Raw genomic sequence first — 19,752 nt, forward strand, 5'->3', positions numbered from 1 at the left:
AGCCAAACAAAAAACACAGAGTGCTGGAGGAACTCAGCGGGCCAGGCGGCTGCCTCACCCGCTGAGTTTCTCCAGCATTTTTGTCTACCGCAAAACGTCAATGATTCAGGGAATACTGAGGTGATAGAGAGGGAGTGGGAGAGCTAGAGAGAGACGAGATGGGGAGCGGGAGAGAGAGCGCGAGAGAAAGAGGGAGGGAGAGAGCAAAAGACAGAGAGACACAACGTGGGTCGGTAGGTGAATGACTAACCTGCACACCAGGAAGAAGCCCCTTCTCGCGGTCCGGGGCCCTCACTCATGATGGTGAGTTTAATGAAATTCTCAACGTGTCATCGATCTGCATTCCTCAGTAAACGTAATTGTGTTTTAAACAAGTATTAATGACGCCGCGTGAATTTTATTCAAAGGAACACGGCGTCATTAATACTTGTTCAAAACACAATAACATTTACTGAGGAATGCGGATGGATGCAGATTGATGACATTGCATAACAAGGTGTTAACTACTTGCTGTTAAGAAGTGCTAACAGTACTAGTTAACAAATCGTTTGTGTCTGATGGCCGTGCAGCAGTTGTTATACATGTTCGTTTAAAAAAAATCCGGATGGCGAATTAAAAAAAATCTTTATTTAACAAAGAGAATTCGTATTTCCGTACGAAATACGTAACATTAGTGCGGGGCCCTGCTTAGGCGCGGGGTCCAATTGGGAACAATTGGTCAAATCGGCTTAAGGCCGGCCCTGCCTCTACTAATGCCTCCACAATCTCAACAGCTACCTCTCGTCAGACCACACCTAAAGCACTTTATGCATGATTGTTTGTGAATTATAGTGTTTCTATAATTTCCAAAGCACCTTTTCCTAAAACCTATCAATGCTGGCTTCTCAGCCATCTATACACAACTAAAAACTCTTATCTTGTTATCTTCCGGTTTGGCGGACTTTCTATTTGTGCAAAAACGGTTTTCAATAGCGCTACAAATTTTTGCCAGTTCACTCACCGTTCTCCTGTGCTGCGAGCGCACCAAGTTTTGTCTCTTATCCTGCCAGTCAGCACTGTGCGGATTAGTCTCTTCCATGTCACTCCTCGGGACAGTCTGCCCCTTCCTGCACCATCGCGTCTTTACTGGAGTTTAGGATGGCCAGTGGAGATTTCCAACCAGACACAATTTTCGGAGGAACCCTAAGCGACCCAGCCCGAAGCAGCCCAGCACCGAAGCCCCACAACCCCCCCCCCCCCCCCCAAAAACCCCTCCTGCCCCCAAACCCCCCCCCCCCCCAGAACCCTCCACCCCACAACCCCCTGCCCACACACACACACCCGTGACCACATTCCTCCTGCCCACATACATACCTCCCCCCCACCCCCCCCCCCCCCCCCACTTCCCTCCCCTCCCACACATGAAGAGGAGGGGGGGGGGGGAGGGAGTGCTCCCCACTTCCCTCCCACACATGAAGAGGAGGGGGAGGGAGTGCTCGGGGATGAGGGAAATGAGCCGCGCCTGTGCAGTTAGGGGTTATGGGTGCTTGGTGGAATAATGCATTGGGGGGCGGGGAACGGGTGAGTGGTGGAATGCTGCTTTGGGGAATGGGTTGCGTTGGGAGACCAGGCCTCCCGTGTGACTGGGTCCCAATGGGTCCCACTTAGTCTAGTGTGGAATTAAAAATTAACTCTCTAACCTATTAAGTTCTCTAATATTATATTTGTTCTGAATGCCAATTTCTTATGGCTCCTCACTCTCCCTGGACCTGCTGTTCTCCACCGTTTCCAAAAGTTTTTTTCTACGACGACAAATGCAAAACATTTGTTTAACTTCCCTGCCACTTCCTTTTTGTCCAATATAGCTTTGCAGTCTCAGTCTGGGAAGGATCCACATTAATTGTATAATATTTATAGAAGCTTTTACAGTCTGGTTTTATATTCTTGCTAAATTCTTATTTTTACTTTTCACACCCTCCTTTGCTAAATTTTCCAAACCTTCTGGCGTACTGCATCATTTGACAATACGAGTAGCGTATTCCTTTCATCCAAAATTCCCTTCACTTGATAGGTACACAGGTCATTTTTCCAGGTCAATTTCCATATCTTGAGACGGGATGTGATTTTAACTATTATTTCTCCGAACATCAGTTATCACTTGTCTGGTTTATATTTATTGCAATTTCCCAATCTACCACAGATAATTCACATCTCACCTGAGCTTCTTTTACGACTTGGTTTAAAGCCACTGTTATCCAATTGCTAGGTCACCGATGACAGCCCGATTCAAGTGAAACCTGCCCCAGCAGAATACCCCCACTTTCCCCAATGCTGGTGCAGGTGCTGTACCAATTGAAACCCATTTCTTCCACAACAATATTTAAGCCAAAATGTCAACTGACCCTTTGTTCTTGGGTAGCAATCCAGAAATTATTACCTTTCAGGTTGGCTTTTAATTGTTCAAATGCCTTCAGCAGAACCTTAGCTCCAGCTGAATCTTTGACTCCTTCACCGATTACAACAATTGTACCTTTCCTCTTCTGCCCTGACAAAGTGTCCTAATGTCTTTGGTCATGGCATCATATAGGCAACATAGCCATTGGGATTATTCACACATTCTAACATTAATGTCTCTTACTACATGGCACACAATCACTGGAATATTTCTATTCGCATCTTGCATCTTAGCCTCAGTTCTTGCTCAGACAGGCTGCAAGAATGTTGTACCATTGTACAATTGCAAGGTTGACATTTCCCTGCACACCCACAGCCTACTCATTTGTAGTCACATCAACCTGTCTCTCTTGACTAACCAACACCACAGCACATAGTCTAAGGGACAAGGCGGTCTCTTGGAATATGGTAGCCAGGTAACTGGTTACATTGAATCTTAGTAGTTTACGTCAGTTCCTATATGCACAAATGTAATACACTGGCACGTAATGAAGTTAATTCTGGCCCTTTATACTTGTTAACTATAATAACAATAACTGAAGGCAGTGAAGAACTCCTCAAGCATAGATAGGGACAAGGTAGACTGGTTCGCTCCTTATGAGAGAGAGAGAGAGAGAGAGAGATGTCATGTTGCCAACAGCGATTGCCTTGGGGCCCTCATTAAAAGGAACTTTCCCCTACAAAAGGACCACTTTGCCGAGGATGAAGACACCAACAATTTTTAATTAACCACAGGTTGACGATGGAAGTTTCAGCTTGAAACTCAAAGTACACTAATTTTAATCACTTTATCAGATGTATGCAAGGAGCCAACTAGATCACATAGTAAAGCCACTGGCAACCCAATGGTTATAATGGACTCAAGCACCTCGCAAATAACAGACCAAATGAGACCAAACTCATTGATAAACCAACCAAAATATCCAACCTGGCCCTTATCCCCACCCACCTTGCTACAACAACCAACAGATTAAATCATACAATCCTCTCAACAACAAACATATCAAACAAGGCTCCAAAGCCAACATGTGGATGAAATGAGAAGCGAGCCTACTTGTAGATCCCATGGCCATGCATCTTGCCTTCTTTCCAATGGCCCTGATAGTGGTCATTTTTCTTTAGGGCTTTGCAGGGCACATTCAACTCTCCGTACCTGTTAAGGAAAATAAATCCATTCAGTATTTTGCCTCTATATCAAGACCTTTATCCCAAAAGTCGAGAGAATATTGCTCCATTTGCATTACCTACTTGTTCTATGGATCTTATAGACCTCCCCCATCAACCACTCTATTGTAGTCATACTAAACCAACTCTTGCCCGACAACAACAGTATCATCAATCTGGATACTCCTAGAGTAGGCATGTCATTTCTTGGATTATTTCTGAAGAAGTCTGGCTCAATCCATGGAATGTGTGACAAGTAAAATGGATGAAGGGGAGCCAGTGGATGTAGTAAAGACTTTCAGAAAGCCTTTGATAAGATGCCGCATGGGAGACTGGTGACTAAAATTAGAGCACATGGTATTGGGGGTAGGGCGTTGACGTGGATAGAAAATTGGTTGGCAGACAGGAAGCAAAGAGTAGGAGTGAACGGGTCCTTTTTAGAATGGCAGGTAGTGACGAGTGGATGGCCGCAAGGCTTGGTGTTGGGGCCGCAACTGCTTACCATATATATTAATGATATGGAAGAGGGAATTAGGAGCAACACTAGCAAGTTTGCGGATGACACAAAGCTGGGTGGCAGTGTGAACTGTGAAGAGGATGTTAGGAGGTTGCAGGGTGACCTGGACAGGTTGAGTGAGTGGGCAGATGCAGTATAATATAGATACATGTGAGGTTATCCACTTTGGCGGCAAAAACAAGGGGGGGGGGGAGATGGGGGAAGATTATTATCTCAATGGGGTTAGGTTAGGTAAGGGGGAGGTGCAGGGAGACCTGGGCGTCCTTGTACACCAGTCACTGAAAGTTGGCGTGCAGGTACAGCAGGCAGTGAAGAAAGCGAATGGAATGTTGGCCTTCATAACAAGAGGATTTCAGTATAGGAGTAAAGAGGTTCTTCTGCAGTTGTATAGGGCTCTGGTAAGACCACATCTGGAGCATTGTGTACAGTTTTGGTCTCCTAATTTGAGGAAGGACATCCTTGCGAGTGCAGCGTAGGTTCACGAGATTGATCCCTGGTATGGCGGGACTGTCATACGAGGAAAGATTGAAAATGCTGGGCTTGTATTCATCGGAGTTTAGAAGGATGAGGGGGTATCTTATAGAAACATATAAAACTATAAAAGGACTGGACAAGCTGGATGCAGGAAAAATGTTCCCAATGTTGGGTGAGTCCAGAACCAGGGGCCACAGTTAGAATAAAGGGGAGGCCATTTAAGACCGAGGTGAGAAAAAACTTTTTCACCCAGAGTTGTGAATTTGTGAAATTCCCTGCCACAGAGGGCAGTGGAGGCCAAATCACTGGATGGATTTGAGAGAGAGTTAGATAGAGCTCTAGGGGCAAGTGGAATCAAGGGATATGGGGAGAAGGCAGGCACGAGTTATTGATTGGGGATGATCAGCCATGATCACAATGCAAGGCGGTGCTGGCTCGAAGGGCCGAATGGCTTCCTCCTGCACCTATTTTCTATGTTTCTATGTCATGTACCATACATTCCTCGAGGTATTAACAAGCCAGCCCTGGTTAAAAGAGCACAAATTAACGTAAAAATTGCAAATGCTGTACATTTAAAAGAAAATACAACAAATGCTAGAAATATTCAGCAGGTCAGGTTGCACCTGTGGTCAGAGAAATAGAGTTAGAACTGGGAAGGAGACGAAATAAGTTTGTTAAACTGCAGGGAGGGCAGGCAATGAGGCAACTGCACCAGCAATGGCAAATAATAAAATTGCCCAGGATGGCATCGATAATTTCAAATTAGTGCCATCTGAGTGGAAAGAAGATTTTAGTGTAATATTTAATTCAGAGAACTGCTCTTCATACAGTAATTGGCTCCCTCAGTACTACACTGAACTACAGTTGCAGTTCTGGGTTGTAATTCCTTTGATGTGTTGCCAGATGAGCACTGTTAACTCGACTTTACTCAGAGGATCACACTGAATTTTATTGATAATCTTTCAATACTTACCCATCTTCTAAACCATTTTTGAAATCACCAGAATAGGATCTCCCATTGGGCCACCGCAATATGCCCCTGAAATGATGAAATGGTTAGAAGATAAAGTCATGGTCATACAGTATGGAAACAGGCCCTTTATTCATGATGAATAAGATGCCCCATCCAAAATAGCCTTATTTGCTCATGGCTGGCATTTTACCCCCCCCTTTTCTATCCATGTAACTGTCCACATTGTTTTTTAAATGTTATGCTACCTGCATCTACCACTTTCTCTGGCAGTTTGTTCCATATACCCCCAACCCGGTGTCAAAATGTTACCCCTCAGCTTCTATTAAATCATTACCATTACCCTCTCACTTTAAACCTATGTCCTCTAGTCCTTCGTTTCCCCTAGCCTGGGGAATAGACAGTATAGATAGTGAAAATCAAGTTGAGGTCTCAGTCACAACTATTTCTTCCCCTCATCATTTCCAAATTTATTTTCTGCAATTTCTCCTGAAACCAATGATTTGGATCCTTCCAAATTGTTCGTCAGGACTCTGCTGGAACAATGTACTTGCCAACAAACCCTCTCATTGTTTCCCAACCTTGCCCACTATGTGAGCCTGTGCAATGCACAGTACCACTGCAGTATGTGCATGTGCCACATTGTTTGTGCATGCAGTTGTGTGCACATTCCACATCCATGAAAATCAATGCTATCTTTTGCACTAAGCTAACAGCACTGTGCTAATACTAACTTGCCATGTGGTTTTCCAGCCAACCAGCGACCTTCATAAGTTGCCTCCTTCAGCCGTGGGTCCTTATAGAAGGTGTAACTGGCAGTGCGGGAAATGGGAGGCTCAACTCGCATGACGCCACCCAATCCAGCAGCCATGCTATCTGAAGCACCAATCAGAGCCTGATCCACTGCTTGGTTAATTGCTCTTAACCACTTTATCTGAAATGGGATGAGAGTGAAAAACATTTTACCATCTGCCATTAAACATGACATATGCCAACCATTTTACTCTCCAGCTACATTGCCCCTGTGGCCACCTAGCCTTTCAAGTCTACATTTATACAACATAAGGTGGCAGGAAATACGAGTAGATCATCTGCCCATTGAACCCATTCTAGAATTCATTATCAAGATGACTTCTTTACTGTAGACCCATTTTCAGCATTATCCTAATATCTCTTTGTCAGGAGTGTTTAATTGTCATATGTACTAGAAACAATTAAATTCTTATTTGCTGTAGCTTTACAGGCACATTAAAGTCACAACTTAAATTAACATGGACTAATCAATAATAAGTTAAATTATCAGTAATACAAGATAACAAATTATAAAAGTGCAAACAAAGGTATGTAGTGCAACTTAAACAAAGTCCATAGTAGTTTGGTATTGAGGTTGCATTCTAGTTAAGTTTGCATAGTGTCATTCAAGAGCCAGATGATTGATGAGAATAAGCTATTTTTGAAAATGGAGGTTACTGTTCTCAGATTCCTGTACCTTCTTTCCCATGGAAGCAGCAAGATGAGTGTAACCAGGGTGTTGTGGGTCTTTGATGATGTTAGCTTCCTTTTTGAGGCAGTGCTTCCTGAAGATTCCAGTGGTGGGGAGGTTATATCTGTGATAGATTTGGCAATGACCACTACTTTCTGGGTTCTTGGGCATTCAAGTTACCGATCTGAGCCATGATGCAAACAGTCAGCTTGCATTCGACCAAACACCTGCATGTTGGATAGAGTATTCGGTGCCAATTTCCTTCATTTTTGGAAATTTAGTTTCATTTTTGAATGAGCACAATGACTAAATCACCCCTGCCCTCTGCAGTAGAGAATTCCTAAAGGTTCACAATCCTCCAAGTGAAAACACTTCTCTTCATCTCAGTCCAAAAAAAGGTCCTCCGTCTTTTTCTGAAACTGTGCCCCCTTGTCCAAATCGGGGAAATAACATCCCAGCATCTAATCTATCCAGCTGTTAGACATTTAAATGAACAAGACGCAAGCTCGTTGAAATTCACATTTTTCAGGAAGAATTCAATCCCATTCTTCTCATTTTCTTTTATGGCAAACCCTAGAACCAGTTCAGCAAATCTTCCCTGCACTCCTTCTTCAGAAAATACATTCCGTTCTTAGGCAAGGAGACCACAACTGTACACAATACTCCAGATGTAGTCCTATCAAGGCCGATACAAGACTTCCTCACTCCTGTAGTTAAAATAAAGGCTAACATACCATTTGCCCTCCAAATTGCTTGCTGTACCTCATGCTTGCCTTTAGCAACTGATGTACAGGCACACGTTGATCTCTTTGAAAATGGTGGAGTAACTCAGCGGGTCAGGCGGCATCTCTGGAGAAAAGGAACGGGTGACGTTCGGATCTAGAGATTTCTTCAGACGCTCTTTGAACATCAGTGCTACCCAACCTCTCACCATGTAACAAATACTCTGCTTTTCTGTGGATCAAAGCTGTGACCTTACAATATTCCATATTAGTGACCATCAATTCCAACACAGGCAATTGATTCCCACGTTTAAATTATTAACTGCTACAATCCCTTTTGGTTAACTACTTCCCAAGAACACCAAAGCATTCACCACACTACAGCCCTCTTTCTGCACCAGGGAGTTCCAATGAAAGCGAGAAAAGTTCACTTTACCTTCTCCTGAGGCGATGCTGCAGTGAGAACAAACTGTTCTTCAGGTGTAGTTATCTTCAGGGCATTACTACAGAAAAAGAAAACATAGCAGCTGAGGGCAACGGTATATTAATACAGAAAAGAGCTAGTGTGATAGATAGATGAGGAATATGCACCTTCACCAATAATTTCAAGAGATATTACCTATACGCATCTACACTTTGCATCATTGAATCAAATAATGTGATAACTTTGCTTTAATTTGAACATTCGGTGATAGCAACACTGCGTACTCTCCCTTGTGTAGCTATGTTAACAACCAAACTCCTGAAGGGAATGGGAGTTCGAGGACAGGCCTTCTGGCAAGCCTTCAGGTCGCTGTCAGAGGCTGCCGAGCGAAGCAGCAACTGGCTGTGGCTGAAAAGGAAGGACTCCTACTGGGCTGCAAAATGACCAGCAAGATGGGTAAAACGGAGGGGAGCGCACCTGGGGCGCCAGGTGTTGCTGTTGAGCCCTCTGGAGATGTCGTAGGCCTATCAACGAAACACCAAGGAAGGAGGGTGCCCACCTGATGACCCCAATGAGGTCTTTACCCCTACCCCCACTCAAAATATTAAGTAGGTGCCAATTATAGTAAGGATTGTAATATCAAGTCCTATAAGCTCAACCATCAGCACACATCTATTCCCTCTCCGCTACTTTATGTAAACCAGCATCTGCAGTCCCTTGTGACTCCACTACTTCTTTACTACTCTCTTGTCGGCAAATAACCAATGGGGGACGACTCGGGGCCCCATTTAATACCTCAGAACCTCCCAGGCAGCATCACAGGCATCTATAATCAATCAAGATAAAAACAAGATAAGGTGGAGGCTTGCATTCAATTCAGGAATGCCTTTCCAACACCAAAACATTTCCTCAGAAATTTCAGAATGTCTAAAATGACTTACTGATTTTTAACGATGTACCATAGGAAGCATCCTCTCTGGATGAATCACAGCTTGGTATTGCAACTGTTCAGCCCAAGTTCACAAGACATTGCAGTTGTGGACGTAGCACAGTAGATTGCATAAACCATTGTTCCTCAATATTATCAAGCACCATTTACAACCTGATCTTTCCCATTTTACCCCTTGTAAAAGACTGAAAGCATGTACCACTAGATTCAAGGACAACATCGTCCCTGTAGACTCTTGAACAATCATAGAAACATAGAAAATAGGTGCAGGAGTAGGCCATTCGGCCCTTCGAGCCTGCACCGCCATTCAATATGATCATGGCTGATCATCCAACTCAGTATCCTGTTCCCATCTTCTCTCCATACCCCCTGATCCCTTTAGCCACAAGGGCCACATCCAACTCCCTCTTAAATATAGCCAATGAACTGGCCTCTTATAAATTAAGAATATAATCCAATCCACCTTGTTGAAGGCCTAACATTTTTTATCTGCTCTCTCTTTGTAGCTATAACACTATATTCTGCATTATTTGATTGGATTCTTGCATGAATGATTTACCTGGATAGCACACAAAAAGTTTGTCATTGTATCGTAATAATCGCACATGATAATAACAAACCAATGCCAACAGATGCTCAAATTCTATTAGATTATCTAACTTTTGAGGCAGAAACAAAAGTGGCAGAGACCAGGAGAATATTTGAACAATTAATAGCAAAAAGAAAATCCAAAAATGTATTATGCAACCCACTCCTGATAAACTGTGCATTTATTACAAGGAAGTGCTTACTTATAAGGGATGCAATCACTTCTGATACTCACGGGTGGCCAATTTCTTCAAATTGGGGTTCTATCCAAAGCGTGGGAAGGGAAAATATATGGTGGGTTGAAAACTGAGCAATAGGGAAAAAGAATGAGACTTCCATTAGTTAATGCACATGGAAATGCAAATAGCTCCAATTCAAGACAGATTGCTCCAATTCCAACCCTCTCACCTCCAAATAGTCAATAGGATTTAGAAGAACAAATATGCCATGAGATGGCAGGCAGCTTCACAACTAATTGGGTTGTCATAGTAGGGGACCTTAACATGCCAATAGAGACTGGGACTGCCATAGTTCCAAGGGGTTAGATGGGGTAGAATTTGGCAAATGTGTTCAGGAAAGTTTCCTTCAACAATACATAGAGAACACTACGTGGGCAAAGTTTGTGAATTCGTGAATTCACAAAATTTGTGAATTTTTAGGCACCAGCGGCCACAGTTCTATTAGATTTTAAAATAGTTATGGATAAGGGAAGGGCAGGTCCACAAGATAAATCTTTAAATTGGAGCAGAGCTAATTTTGATGGTACAAGTCCACCGCTGATTTTCAGGCATCCTTTATTCTAGAGCCATGCCAAATTATCACGTTGCTAGACCAACAGAGGCTCATGGCTTCCAGGGAGTGGAATGGTCCACGTAGGCCGACAGAGGGGCCGAGATAACAGCTCGCAAAGTTGGCCTCGGAGGTCAGCTATGGAAACGGATCAGTCGGCTCCGGCCAGGCCGAAGATCCAGAGCCCTGGCCGTAGGGGGCAAACTCGATCGCAGATCGAAAGTCTAGCCGTGGAAGACCCGAGGAGGTCGACATTGGCCGCTTCGTGTGGTCTAGGCACCACATCTTTGGGAGGATTTCAAGTGCCCTTTTGTAATTTTATGCGGATTAAAGGAGATGCCTGGAAAATCTGTGGTCGACCTATATTCAGCAGGAACTTGTTAAAATTGAATGGAGTAGATCGGATGAGTGGGGCAAGTTTTTATTTTGCATTGAGGGTGGGGGTGCCTGCAATGCGCTGTGCTACTCTTGTTCCGTTTCTGTCCTCACTCAACAACTTCTCCTTCAACTCCTCTCACTTCCACCAATCAAAGGCATAGCCATGGGCATTCGCGCAGGCTCAAGCTGGCCTCTTTGTAGGGTATGTTGAATAATCCCTGTTCCAGGCCTACACTAGCTCTATCCCTGAACTCTATCTCCGCTACATTGACGACTGCATTGGGGCCAGCTCCTGCAGCCATGCAGAATTCATGGACTTCATTAACTTCACCACCAATTTCCGTCCTGCGCTCAAATTCACTAGGACCATCTACAACACCTCCCTCCCCTTTCTTGATCTCACCGCCTCCAACACAGGAAATAAACTATTGACTGATGTCTATTACAAACCTACTGACTCCCACAGCTATATAGGCTACACTTCTTCCCATCCTGCCTCCCGCCAATACTCTATCCCCTACTCCAAATTCCTTTTCTATGCCGCATCTACGCCCAAGATGAGGTGTTCCATACCAGTGCATCCAAGACGTCCTCATTCTCGAGGGAACGGGGGTTCCCCTCTTCTATCCTAGAGGAGGCTCTCATATGCGTCTCCTCGGTACCCCGCAGCTCTGCTCTCCCTCTCTCCAGTCATAACAGGGATAGACTCCCCCTAGCCCACACCTTTCGCCCCATCAGCTTTCACATTCAACACATAATCCTCTGACATTTTCACCACCTCCATCGGGATCCCACCACCAGTCACATCTCCCCATCTCCACCTCTTCTGCTTTCCATACAGACCATTCCCTTCCCAACTTCCTGGCTAACTAATTCCTTCCCCCCCAAACCACCACCCCCTCCCCCCAGGTACTTTCCCCAGCAACTGCGGGAGATGCAACACCTGTCCCTCTAGCTCCTCCTTTAGGAAGGAGACAAGCAGAAATTTCCTTAGTCAGTGGCTGGTGAATCTGTGGAATTCATTGCCACAGAATGCTGTGAAGGCCGTCAAAGGATATTTCTAAGGCAGAGATAGATTCTTGATTAGTACAGACGTCAGGGGTTACAGGGAGAATGCAGTAGAATGGGGTTAATAGATCAGCCATGATTGAATGGCGGAGTAGACTTGATGGGCTGAATGACTTAACTCTGCTTCTATAACTTATGAAGACTAGTAATTGGTGCATTCACTTGCAATTAGTAAAACAAAGATACTCCAAATCCACAGTTCATGCCACCTCACTGAAGCGATTTAAACTGTAAAGATCGAAGAAACTTTATGTTCAAGACAAGAGGCTAACCTGCTCCCTTTGACCCAAATCGGTTTTCAACAGATGGACTGACCTGAGCATGGACAAGTGCATCATTGAAGAGGATAAACCAGTTGATGGAGAATCTACCCGCATGTTGCAATGTTAAGCTGCGGTTACTACTCTCACAGATGAGGCGACGTTCTGGTTTCCTCAGTGAATCCTGGTAGAAAAAGAGCAAATTGACATTACATTGAAACATGTTCACACCAGCAGCAACCTCAGCATACTTTAGAGCAAAGATAGACGAAGAATGTCTTTCACAAACTTGATGTGCAAAATGGGAATCTCAAGGACAATATCAGCCAGATGTTTGGACTGGGCTTCCAGCGATTGTTATTTTCAGACCATTTCTGCAAAAGGGTAACCAATATCAAACATAAGAATCAAACCAATACAATGTTCTGATGATGGGTTGTATTTTCTTGAAGAGATATTGTGCACTTCAATTTATTTTAATGAACCTGGAAAAATAACTTAGTTGTTGGTAAATTGGCCACAAAGAATAATCATATTAAAGATGTCCAAATGATTAATAAAAGGAGCGACCAAGAATAACAGACACAGACAAATGAACTAACTAGAAATCAAGCACATATCATTGAACACTAAAAATGAAGATAGAGGCCACTCGGACCAAAAAATATTGCTAGCAGAGAATATTGACATTTAGTTCTTATCTCACTGTCTTTTCATCTCTGACCTTTGTCCACCCATCAAAATCCACCATCATCTGTATCCAACTGTCATTTGCCAGACTGTCCTGCACCCACCTCTCTTCCAGCTTTCTCCTTCCTTACTATAATCAGTCTGGAGAAAAGTCCTGACCTGAAACACCACGGGTCCACTGTCTCCAGAGATGCAGTTTGATCAGCGAGTAACTCCCAACACTTTTTTAAAACATATATAAACCAGCATCAGTGGTTTACTTCCCCTACATTCAACTTCCTAAAGTACAATACACCACATTAGCTCCTATTAAACTCCATCTCTCATTTACCCAAACATTTCTGTACCCGATTGAGTAAAGAAGTTGAGAGGTCATGTTGCAGTTGTATAAGACGTTGGTGAAGTCACATTTAGAGTATTGCGTTTAGTTCTGGGAACCATGTTATAGGAAATATGTTGTCAAGCTGGAAAGGGTACAGAGAAGATTTACGAGGATGTTGCTTGGGCTAGAGGGTCTGAGCTAAAGGCAGAGGTTGAATAGGCTGGGACTCTATTCCTTGGAGCACACAAGGATAAGAGGTGATCTTATAGAGGTGTATAGGATCATGAGAGGAATAGATCGGGTAGATCGAATAGATGCACAAAGTCTCTTGACCAGAGTAGGTGAATCGAGGATCAGAGGGCATAGGCTTAAGGTGCAGGGGAAAAGATTTAATAGGACTCTGAGGGATAACTTTTTCACACAAAGGGTGGTGGATGTATGGAACAAGCTGCCAGAAGAGGTAGTTGAGGCAGGGTCTATCCCAACATTTAAGGAACAGTTAGACAGGTACATGGATAGGACAGGTTTGGAGTGATATGGACCAAATGCTGGCAGGTGGGACTAGTGTTACTGTGACATTTTTGCCGGTGTGGGCAAGTTGGGCAGAAGGGCTTATTTCTGCACTGTATCACTCTATGGCCATGGGGGTGCCACAAGGCTCAGTGCTGGGACCTCAGTTATTTGCAATATATATTAACGGTTTAGATGAGGGAATTAAATGTGACATCTCCAAGTTTGCAGACGACACAAAACTGGGTGTCAGTGTGAGCTGCTATGAGGATGCTACGAGGCTGCAGGGTAACTCGGATACGTTGGGTGAATGGGCAGATACAGTATAAAGTGGCTACATGTGAGGTTATCCACTTTGGTGGCAAGAACAGGAAGGCAGATTATTATCTGAATGGTGTCAGATTAGGAAAAAGGGAGGTGCAACAAGACCTGGGCGAGCTTGTACACGAGTCACTGAAAGTAAGCATGCAGGTGCAGAAGGCAGTGAAGAAAGCTAATGGCATATTGGCCTTCATGCGAGAGGATTTGAATTTTGGAGCAAGGAGGTCTTACTGCATGTGTTTAAGAAGGAACTGCAGATGCTGGAGAATCGAAGGTTACACAAAAAAGCTGGAGAAACTCAGCGGGTGCAGCAGCATATATGGAGCGAAGGAAATAGGCAACGTTTCGGGCCGAAACCCTTCTTCAGACTGTGAGGTCAGGGAGACCAGTGAGGTCTTACTGCAGTTGTACAGAGCCTTGGTGAGATCACACCTGGAATATTGTGTGCAGTTTTGATCTCCTAATTTGAGGAAGGACATTATTGCTGTTGAGGAAGTGCAGCATAGGTTCACTAGGTCAATTCCCAGGTTGGTGGGACTGACATATATGAAAGAATCGGTTGACTGGGCTTGTATTCACTGGAATTCAGAAGGATGAGAGGATATCTTATAGACATATATAAAATTCTTAAAGGATTGGACAGGCTAGATGCAGGAAAAATGGTTAAGAATAAGGGATAAGCCATTTAGGACTGAGATGAGGAAAAACGTTTTCACCCAGTTGTGAATCTGTGGAATTCTCTGCCACAGAAGACAGCGGAGGCCAGTTCACTGGATGTTTTCAAAAGAGAGTTCGATTTAGCTCTTAGGGCTAAAGGAATCAAAGGATATGGGGAAAAAGCAGAAACGGAGTACTGATTTTAGATGATCAGCCATGATCATATTGAATGGCTGTCCAGGCTCGAAGGACCGAATTGCCTACTCCTGCACCTATTTTCTATGTTTCTATCTATATTGTGCTGCATAGTTTGACAACCTTTCTCACTGTTCACAACTTCCCCAATGTTGGTGTCATCTGCAAATTTACTGACAAACCCATCTATATTTGTGTCCAAGTCATTTATATATTACAAACAAGTGGAAGTAGCACAGATCTTTGCATAACGCCACTGGCAAGAGACTACCCCTCCACAACCCCTTGGTTAACTCATCCATTCCCACCCAAAACACCTCTTTTCCAAATACTTTCTCCTGCAACTGCAACAGATGCAACACCTGGCCCTATACCTCCTCCCACATCTCCATCCAGGGACCCCAGCAATCTTTCCAGGTGAGACTGAGGTTCACATGGATACATTCCATGTGACTCACATCATTGCTGGGACACCACTATTTTAATGCTGCAGAACATCAAAGATAAAGTAAAGAACTGCTATTTCAAAAGCAATTTCACAGGCAAAAAATGTTTAGCGAATTAAACCACAGCAACCATAGACAACCTTGGTGCACACTCCAAATCACTTAGTTACCAAATGTAAGGGTGTTACAAAAGCAGGAATGGGATGCAACTCAACTTATCGAGTCACGGTTAACAAGGGAAGGGTCATCTTTATGGAACCACTTGCATGGGAAACTAAATCTAGAGCAAGGGTGCTGCATTCTCATTTTAGGCCACACAAGAAATACATACTTACACTCAGAGTAGGAATATGTCTTGACAGAAAACCCTAAAAAAATGTAAACCCATATTAACCCTTCCATTGCCGAGCAAGGAAACATGCAAAATCTTTCACACAATCAATATTTGACACCCTAAATAAGGCCTTAAAACTCTGGCATCAATCCATATCGAGTAGAAGCTCTGTTGATTCACTGCCACCTGTTGGTTTGTGTTATTCACAGGGTAGTATGTAGCGAGCAAATGCCAATGGCTCCTGTTTGTTCCAGAGCTGTCTCACATGCAGGAGACGGAATATTTTATAGCAAGGTATCACCTCTCCTGTTGCAAATGCTATTATTAGTTTGACAAGCTAACCTTTAATGCAATTGTATAGCAAATGTTCCCCAGGTGACAATACACACCATACAATGGTCTTTATGTGCGACATAAGTCAGACAGCAAATTAATTTGGATTGGACAAGTCATATCATATGGAGTCCAGAATAGATTTGATCTCAGACCTACAATACTGTTTTGGCAGAGTATCTCAATGCTCCCATTGGTATCTCAATGGGAGAACAAGCATCACTCGCACAAGAATCAGTGGGGTCAGCATAAAGACCAAAAATGCCAGCAAAAAAGTTATAAATAAAAGGCTACAGGTATGTCACGGTGCATGCTTTAACTGTCAATCCATCTAAAATAATTAGTAAAGCAGCAACCACATTACGACATGGCATCAAATGGATTTTGCAAGAGCAAAGGCTTGCAATCTAAAAATTGTACACATAATAAAAACATTTTGATGAGTATTACACATACCGTCATTTTCCCTGGAAATGTCTTCCAAAAACTGTACGTATATTCTGCTTCCTTCCTTTTCTTCTTCAAGTGTAGACCAAGAGCTTCAAACTGGCAGCTGACTTCCTGCAATTTGTGGTATTCCTTGGAGGTCTGCCACAGATTACAAAGCAAGATAAATTACCCTTTTCTGATCGGCTTCTCTTCATCCCCACCCTTGCTAAAGAGCCTTGTTCCACAGCCATCAAAAACGCCACATCAGGTGTTTTTGCAGCACAAACACACACTTTTTAAACAGTGCCAAGATGGAATTGCTTGGGAAAAGGTAGTTTTGATGGAAGGGCCACACAATTTTCTGCACGCAATATATTCTCTTTCTACCCTCTGCACAAAGGTTTTAAATTCATTTGGGATGTGGGCATTTTTGGCAAGATTAGTATCTACTGCGTATCCCCAAATAATTATTTAATTTCAGTAGGCAGTGAAATGGGCATATTGTTTAATGGGCTGGAGTTACATGTGCGATAGTCCCAGACAGTCTTTTGAAAGACCAGATGTCTTTTAAAATACTGTGCAATCTTGATATAATCTTGGGTATCGTGGTGCAATTTTAATACCCATGTTAGAAATTAAACCAACATTTACCCAGGTTCCATCTAGGATGACACATTAAATGCTGGTTATATCCAAAATTCTCCAGCATTTTTGTGTGCCTTCGATTTTCCAGCATCTGCAGTTCCTTCTTAAACACTAAGGATATTCAATATTGTGTTGTCTGCACAATTATAATGAAGGCTTTGTCCAAGATCAGCTGATGTCAGATTCAGATTTCAACCTTGGAGAATGTTATAGTTTGATCTTATGGCTCATCAACAGATCAGGCCACATGAAGAAGCATGATATGAAACAAGAAAAAAACAGAAGGGCATAAGTGCGAATTTACCACAGCCTGTTGTATTTCACAGTACATCACTTACCACTTCAAAACAAGTTGCAAGTTTTAGCAGCAGACGGGCATATTCATGCAAATGATTGGAGGGCATGTAGAAGAGAATGTGCAAGAGGTCAGCAGCCGGGGTGTTCTCATCCATCACTTCTGACAACCGCTGGAGGGTCTGAAGATTTTTGCTGAAGAGTTCCCTGTGTAAAACAATAAAAACACTCATATCACAGGGCTTTCAAGAATTGTGAACACTATGTTCATATTATTCAACGACTGAATATGCATGCTCAAGAGACACATCATCTGTGCCCATGGGAAGGTGCAGGAAGTGGGTTCTATTCACTGGAATTTTACATCAACAATATTTCTTTCCTCATTCACCACTAACAAGGGCATGTCATAGGACCACCATCACCTCCATTTCTCTATTGTTACCGGGTCCAAATGCAAGAACTCTACCTGCCAGCATTGTCAGAGGCTCCTCAAGGCACGGAGAAGACCCATGCTCCATCTTTTTATGACAACCACCCATGAGAATTAAATGCAGTCTTATCAACATTGACCGCTTAAAAGTTAGGAAATGATTCAAGAAAATTAGATTTTTAATGAACCTGGGCAATGGGGTAAAAGAAAGGTTATAGGTATTGCACTGTCAGAGATAACACAAAAAGAGACCAAATGTTTTAACATCCTTTAAAGTGCAAGTACATTATTTGGCACCAATCAGAAACTTTCACTTTAAAGCTTATGGAAGGAAGATTAAGGACATGCTATGCTCTGGATTGAAACGATTATGTTTATTTGTACAGATCACACAATCTGATTAACTCTTCATCATGTCCACTCACTGCCATCATCTCTACTCATGCTCTCTCACAAGAAATTCCAGTTCATAAGTTCTAGGAGCAGAATTAGGCCATTTGGCCTTTCAAGTCTTCTCCGCCATTCCCTATCAACCCCATTCTCTTGCCTTCGCCCCATAACACCAGCGAATCTGTCAATCTCGGCCTTAAAAATATCCATTGACATGGCCTCCAAAGCTGTCTATGGCAATTAATTCCACAGATTTGCACCCAGTGACTAAAGAATGTCCTTCTCATCTCCTTTCTGAGGTTATGGCCTCTGGTCCGAGACTCTCCCACTAATGGAAATATCCTCTCCACATTCGCTCTATCTTTTGAATTTTTGAATTTGAATTTGATTCCTTTATTGTCATTCAGACCTTTCGGTCTGAACGAAATTTCGTTGCCTGCAGTCATACACAATAATAATAAATAACAAAACATACAATAAACACAAATTAACATCCACCACAGTGAGTTCACCAAGCACCTCCTCACTGTGATGGAGGCAAAAGTCTTAGTCTCGGTCTCTTCCCTCCTTGTTCTCCCTCTGCGCTGAGGCGATCCAGGCCGAAAATGCCGCCCTCCAGTCCAGCGGACCTCCGTGGTGATGTCGCCGCTGCCGAAAGCTGGAACGCCGCATCAGCGAGTCGGGCCACCGCTGCCTCAGCCCCGAAGTTGGCCAGCCTCGCGTTGTAAGTCCTGGCTGGCTCTGCCTCCGGAGCCTCGAGGTCGGTCGCAGGTTGGAGATCGCCAGCTCCGCCATTAGGCCTCAGCGCAGACGGAAGCAGAGAAGGGGGATACGACAAGAAAAAGTCGCATTCCCCCGAAGGAAGAGACAAAAAAAAAACATTTCACCCCCCCCCCCCCCCAAATAACACAACCTAATAAACTAAAAATTAGCTAATACAAGACAAAAAAAAAAAAACAGAAAGTAAAAACAGACGGACTACAGGTGAGCCGCAGCTGTTCAACAGCGCCGCCACTTCCGGACTATCAAGGCCTTAAATCCATTAAATTGTTGCAATGTATTCCGTAACTGAATGAATTTCCCCTTACTACTCTTCTTATCCATAACTGGCTTCCCTGAGCATTTGACTAACAAGATAATGTTGCAGCATACTCTATTCATGTAAAGAGAGACTGTGGAAAGATGTAGAACGCAGGAATTGAAGATACAATTCTAAACAACATTTATTTCTTCTCTGGTGCTTGGTACTAAGAATAGACCAAGACTGATGACCTTACAAAGCCAGACTTATTGTCAGTTCCCCATGATATAGTTGAAGCAGCACACTTTACGTAACATTACTTGAATAACATGCTTCTAAAGAAGCAAGAATGCATTTCGTTGTCTCTGTACTGTACACTGACAATGACAATTAAATTGAATCTGAAGGTTAGGCTATACTTACATTGTGGGCTTGGCCAATGCTTGAAAGCCACCGACCACCACAAAATTCCCTACAGAGATGGAGAACCTGAAAACAGAGAAGAGCGCGGTC

General features: G+C 43.4%; 1 protein-coding gene across 1 annotated transcript in view; it reads right to left on the bottom strand.

Annotated features, from left to right (window-relative positions):
- Positions 1-19,752, bottom strand: part of als2b (alsin Rho guanine nucleotide exchange factor ALS2 b) — a 99,135-nt gene that overhangs the window by 47,788 nt on the left and 31,595 nt on the right. The window contains exons 11-19 of the mRNA XM_055638502.1: positions 19,663-19,728; positions 17,440-17,602; positions 16,484-16,615; positions 12,275-12,403; positions 9,960-10,030; positions 8,200-8,266; positions 6,293-6,492; positions 5,562-5,627; positions 3,488-3,586 (exon numbers count right to left, since the gene is read on the bottom strand). Coding sequence (XP_055494477.1) covers positions 3,488-3,586; positions 5,562-5,627; positions 6,293-6,492; positions 8,200-8,266; positions 9,960-10,030; positions 12,275-12,403; positions 16,484-16,615; positions 17,440-17,602; positions 19,663-19,728 — 993 coding nt within the window. The remainder of the gene's footprint in view (positions 1-3,487; positions 3,587-5,561; positions 5,628-6,292; positions 6,493-8,199; positions 8,267-9,959; positions 10,031-12,274; positions 12,404-16,483; positions 16,616-17,439; positions 17,603-19,662; positions 19,729-19,752) is intronic.

The sequence above is a fragment of the Leucoraja erinacea genome, chromosome 7 (assembly GCF_028641065.1).
Source record: "Leucoraja erinacea ecotype New England chromosome 7, Leri_hhj_1, whole genome shotgun sequence".
Taxonomy (NCBI): domain Eukaryota; kingdom Metazoa; phylum Chordata; class Chondrichthyes; order Rajiformes; family Rajidae; genus Leucoraja; species Leucoraja erinaceus.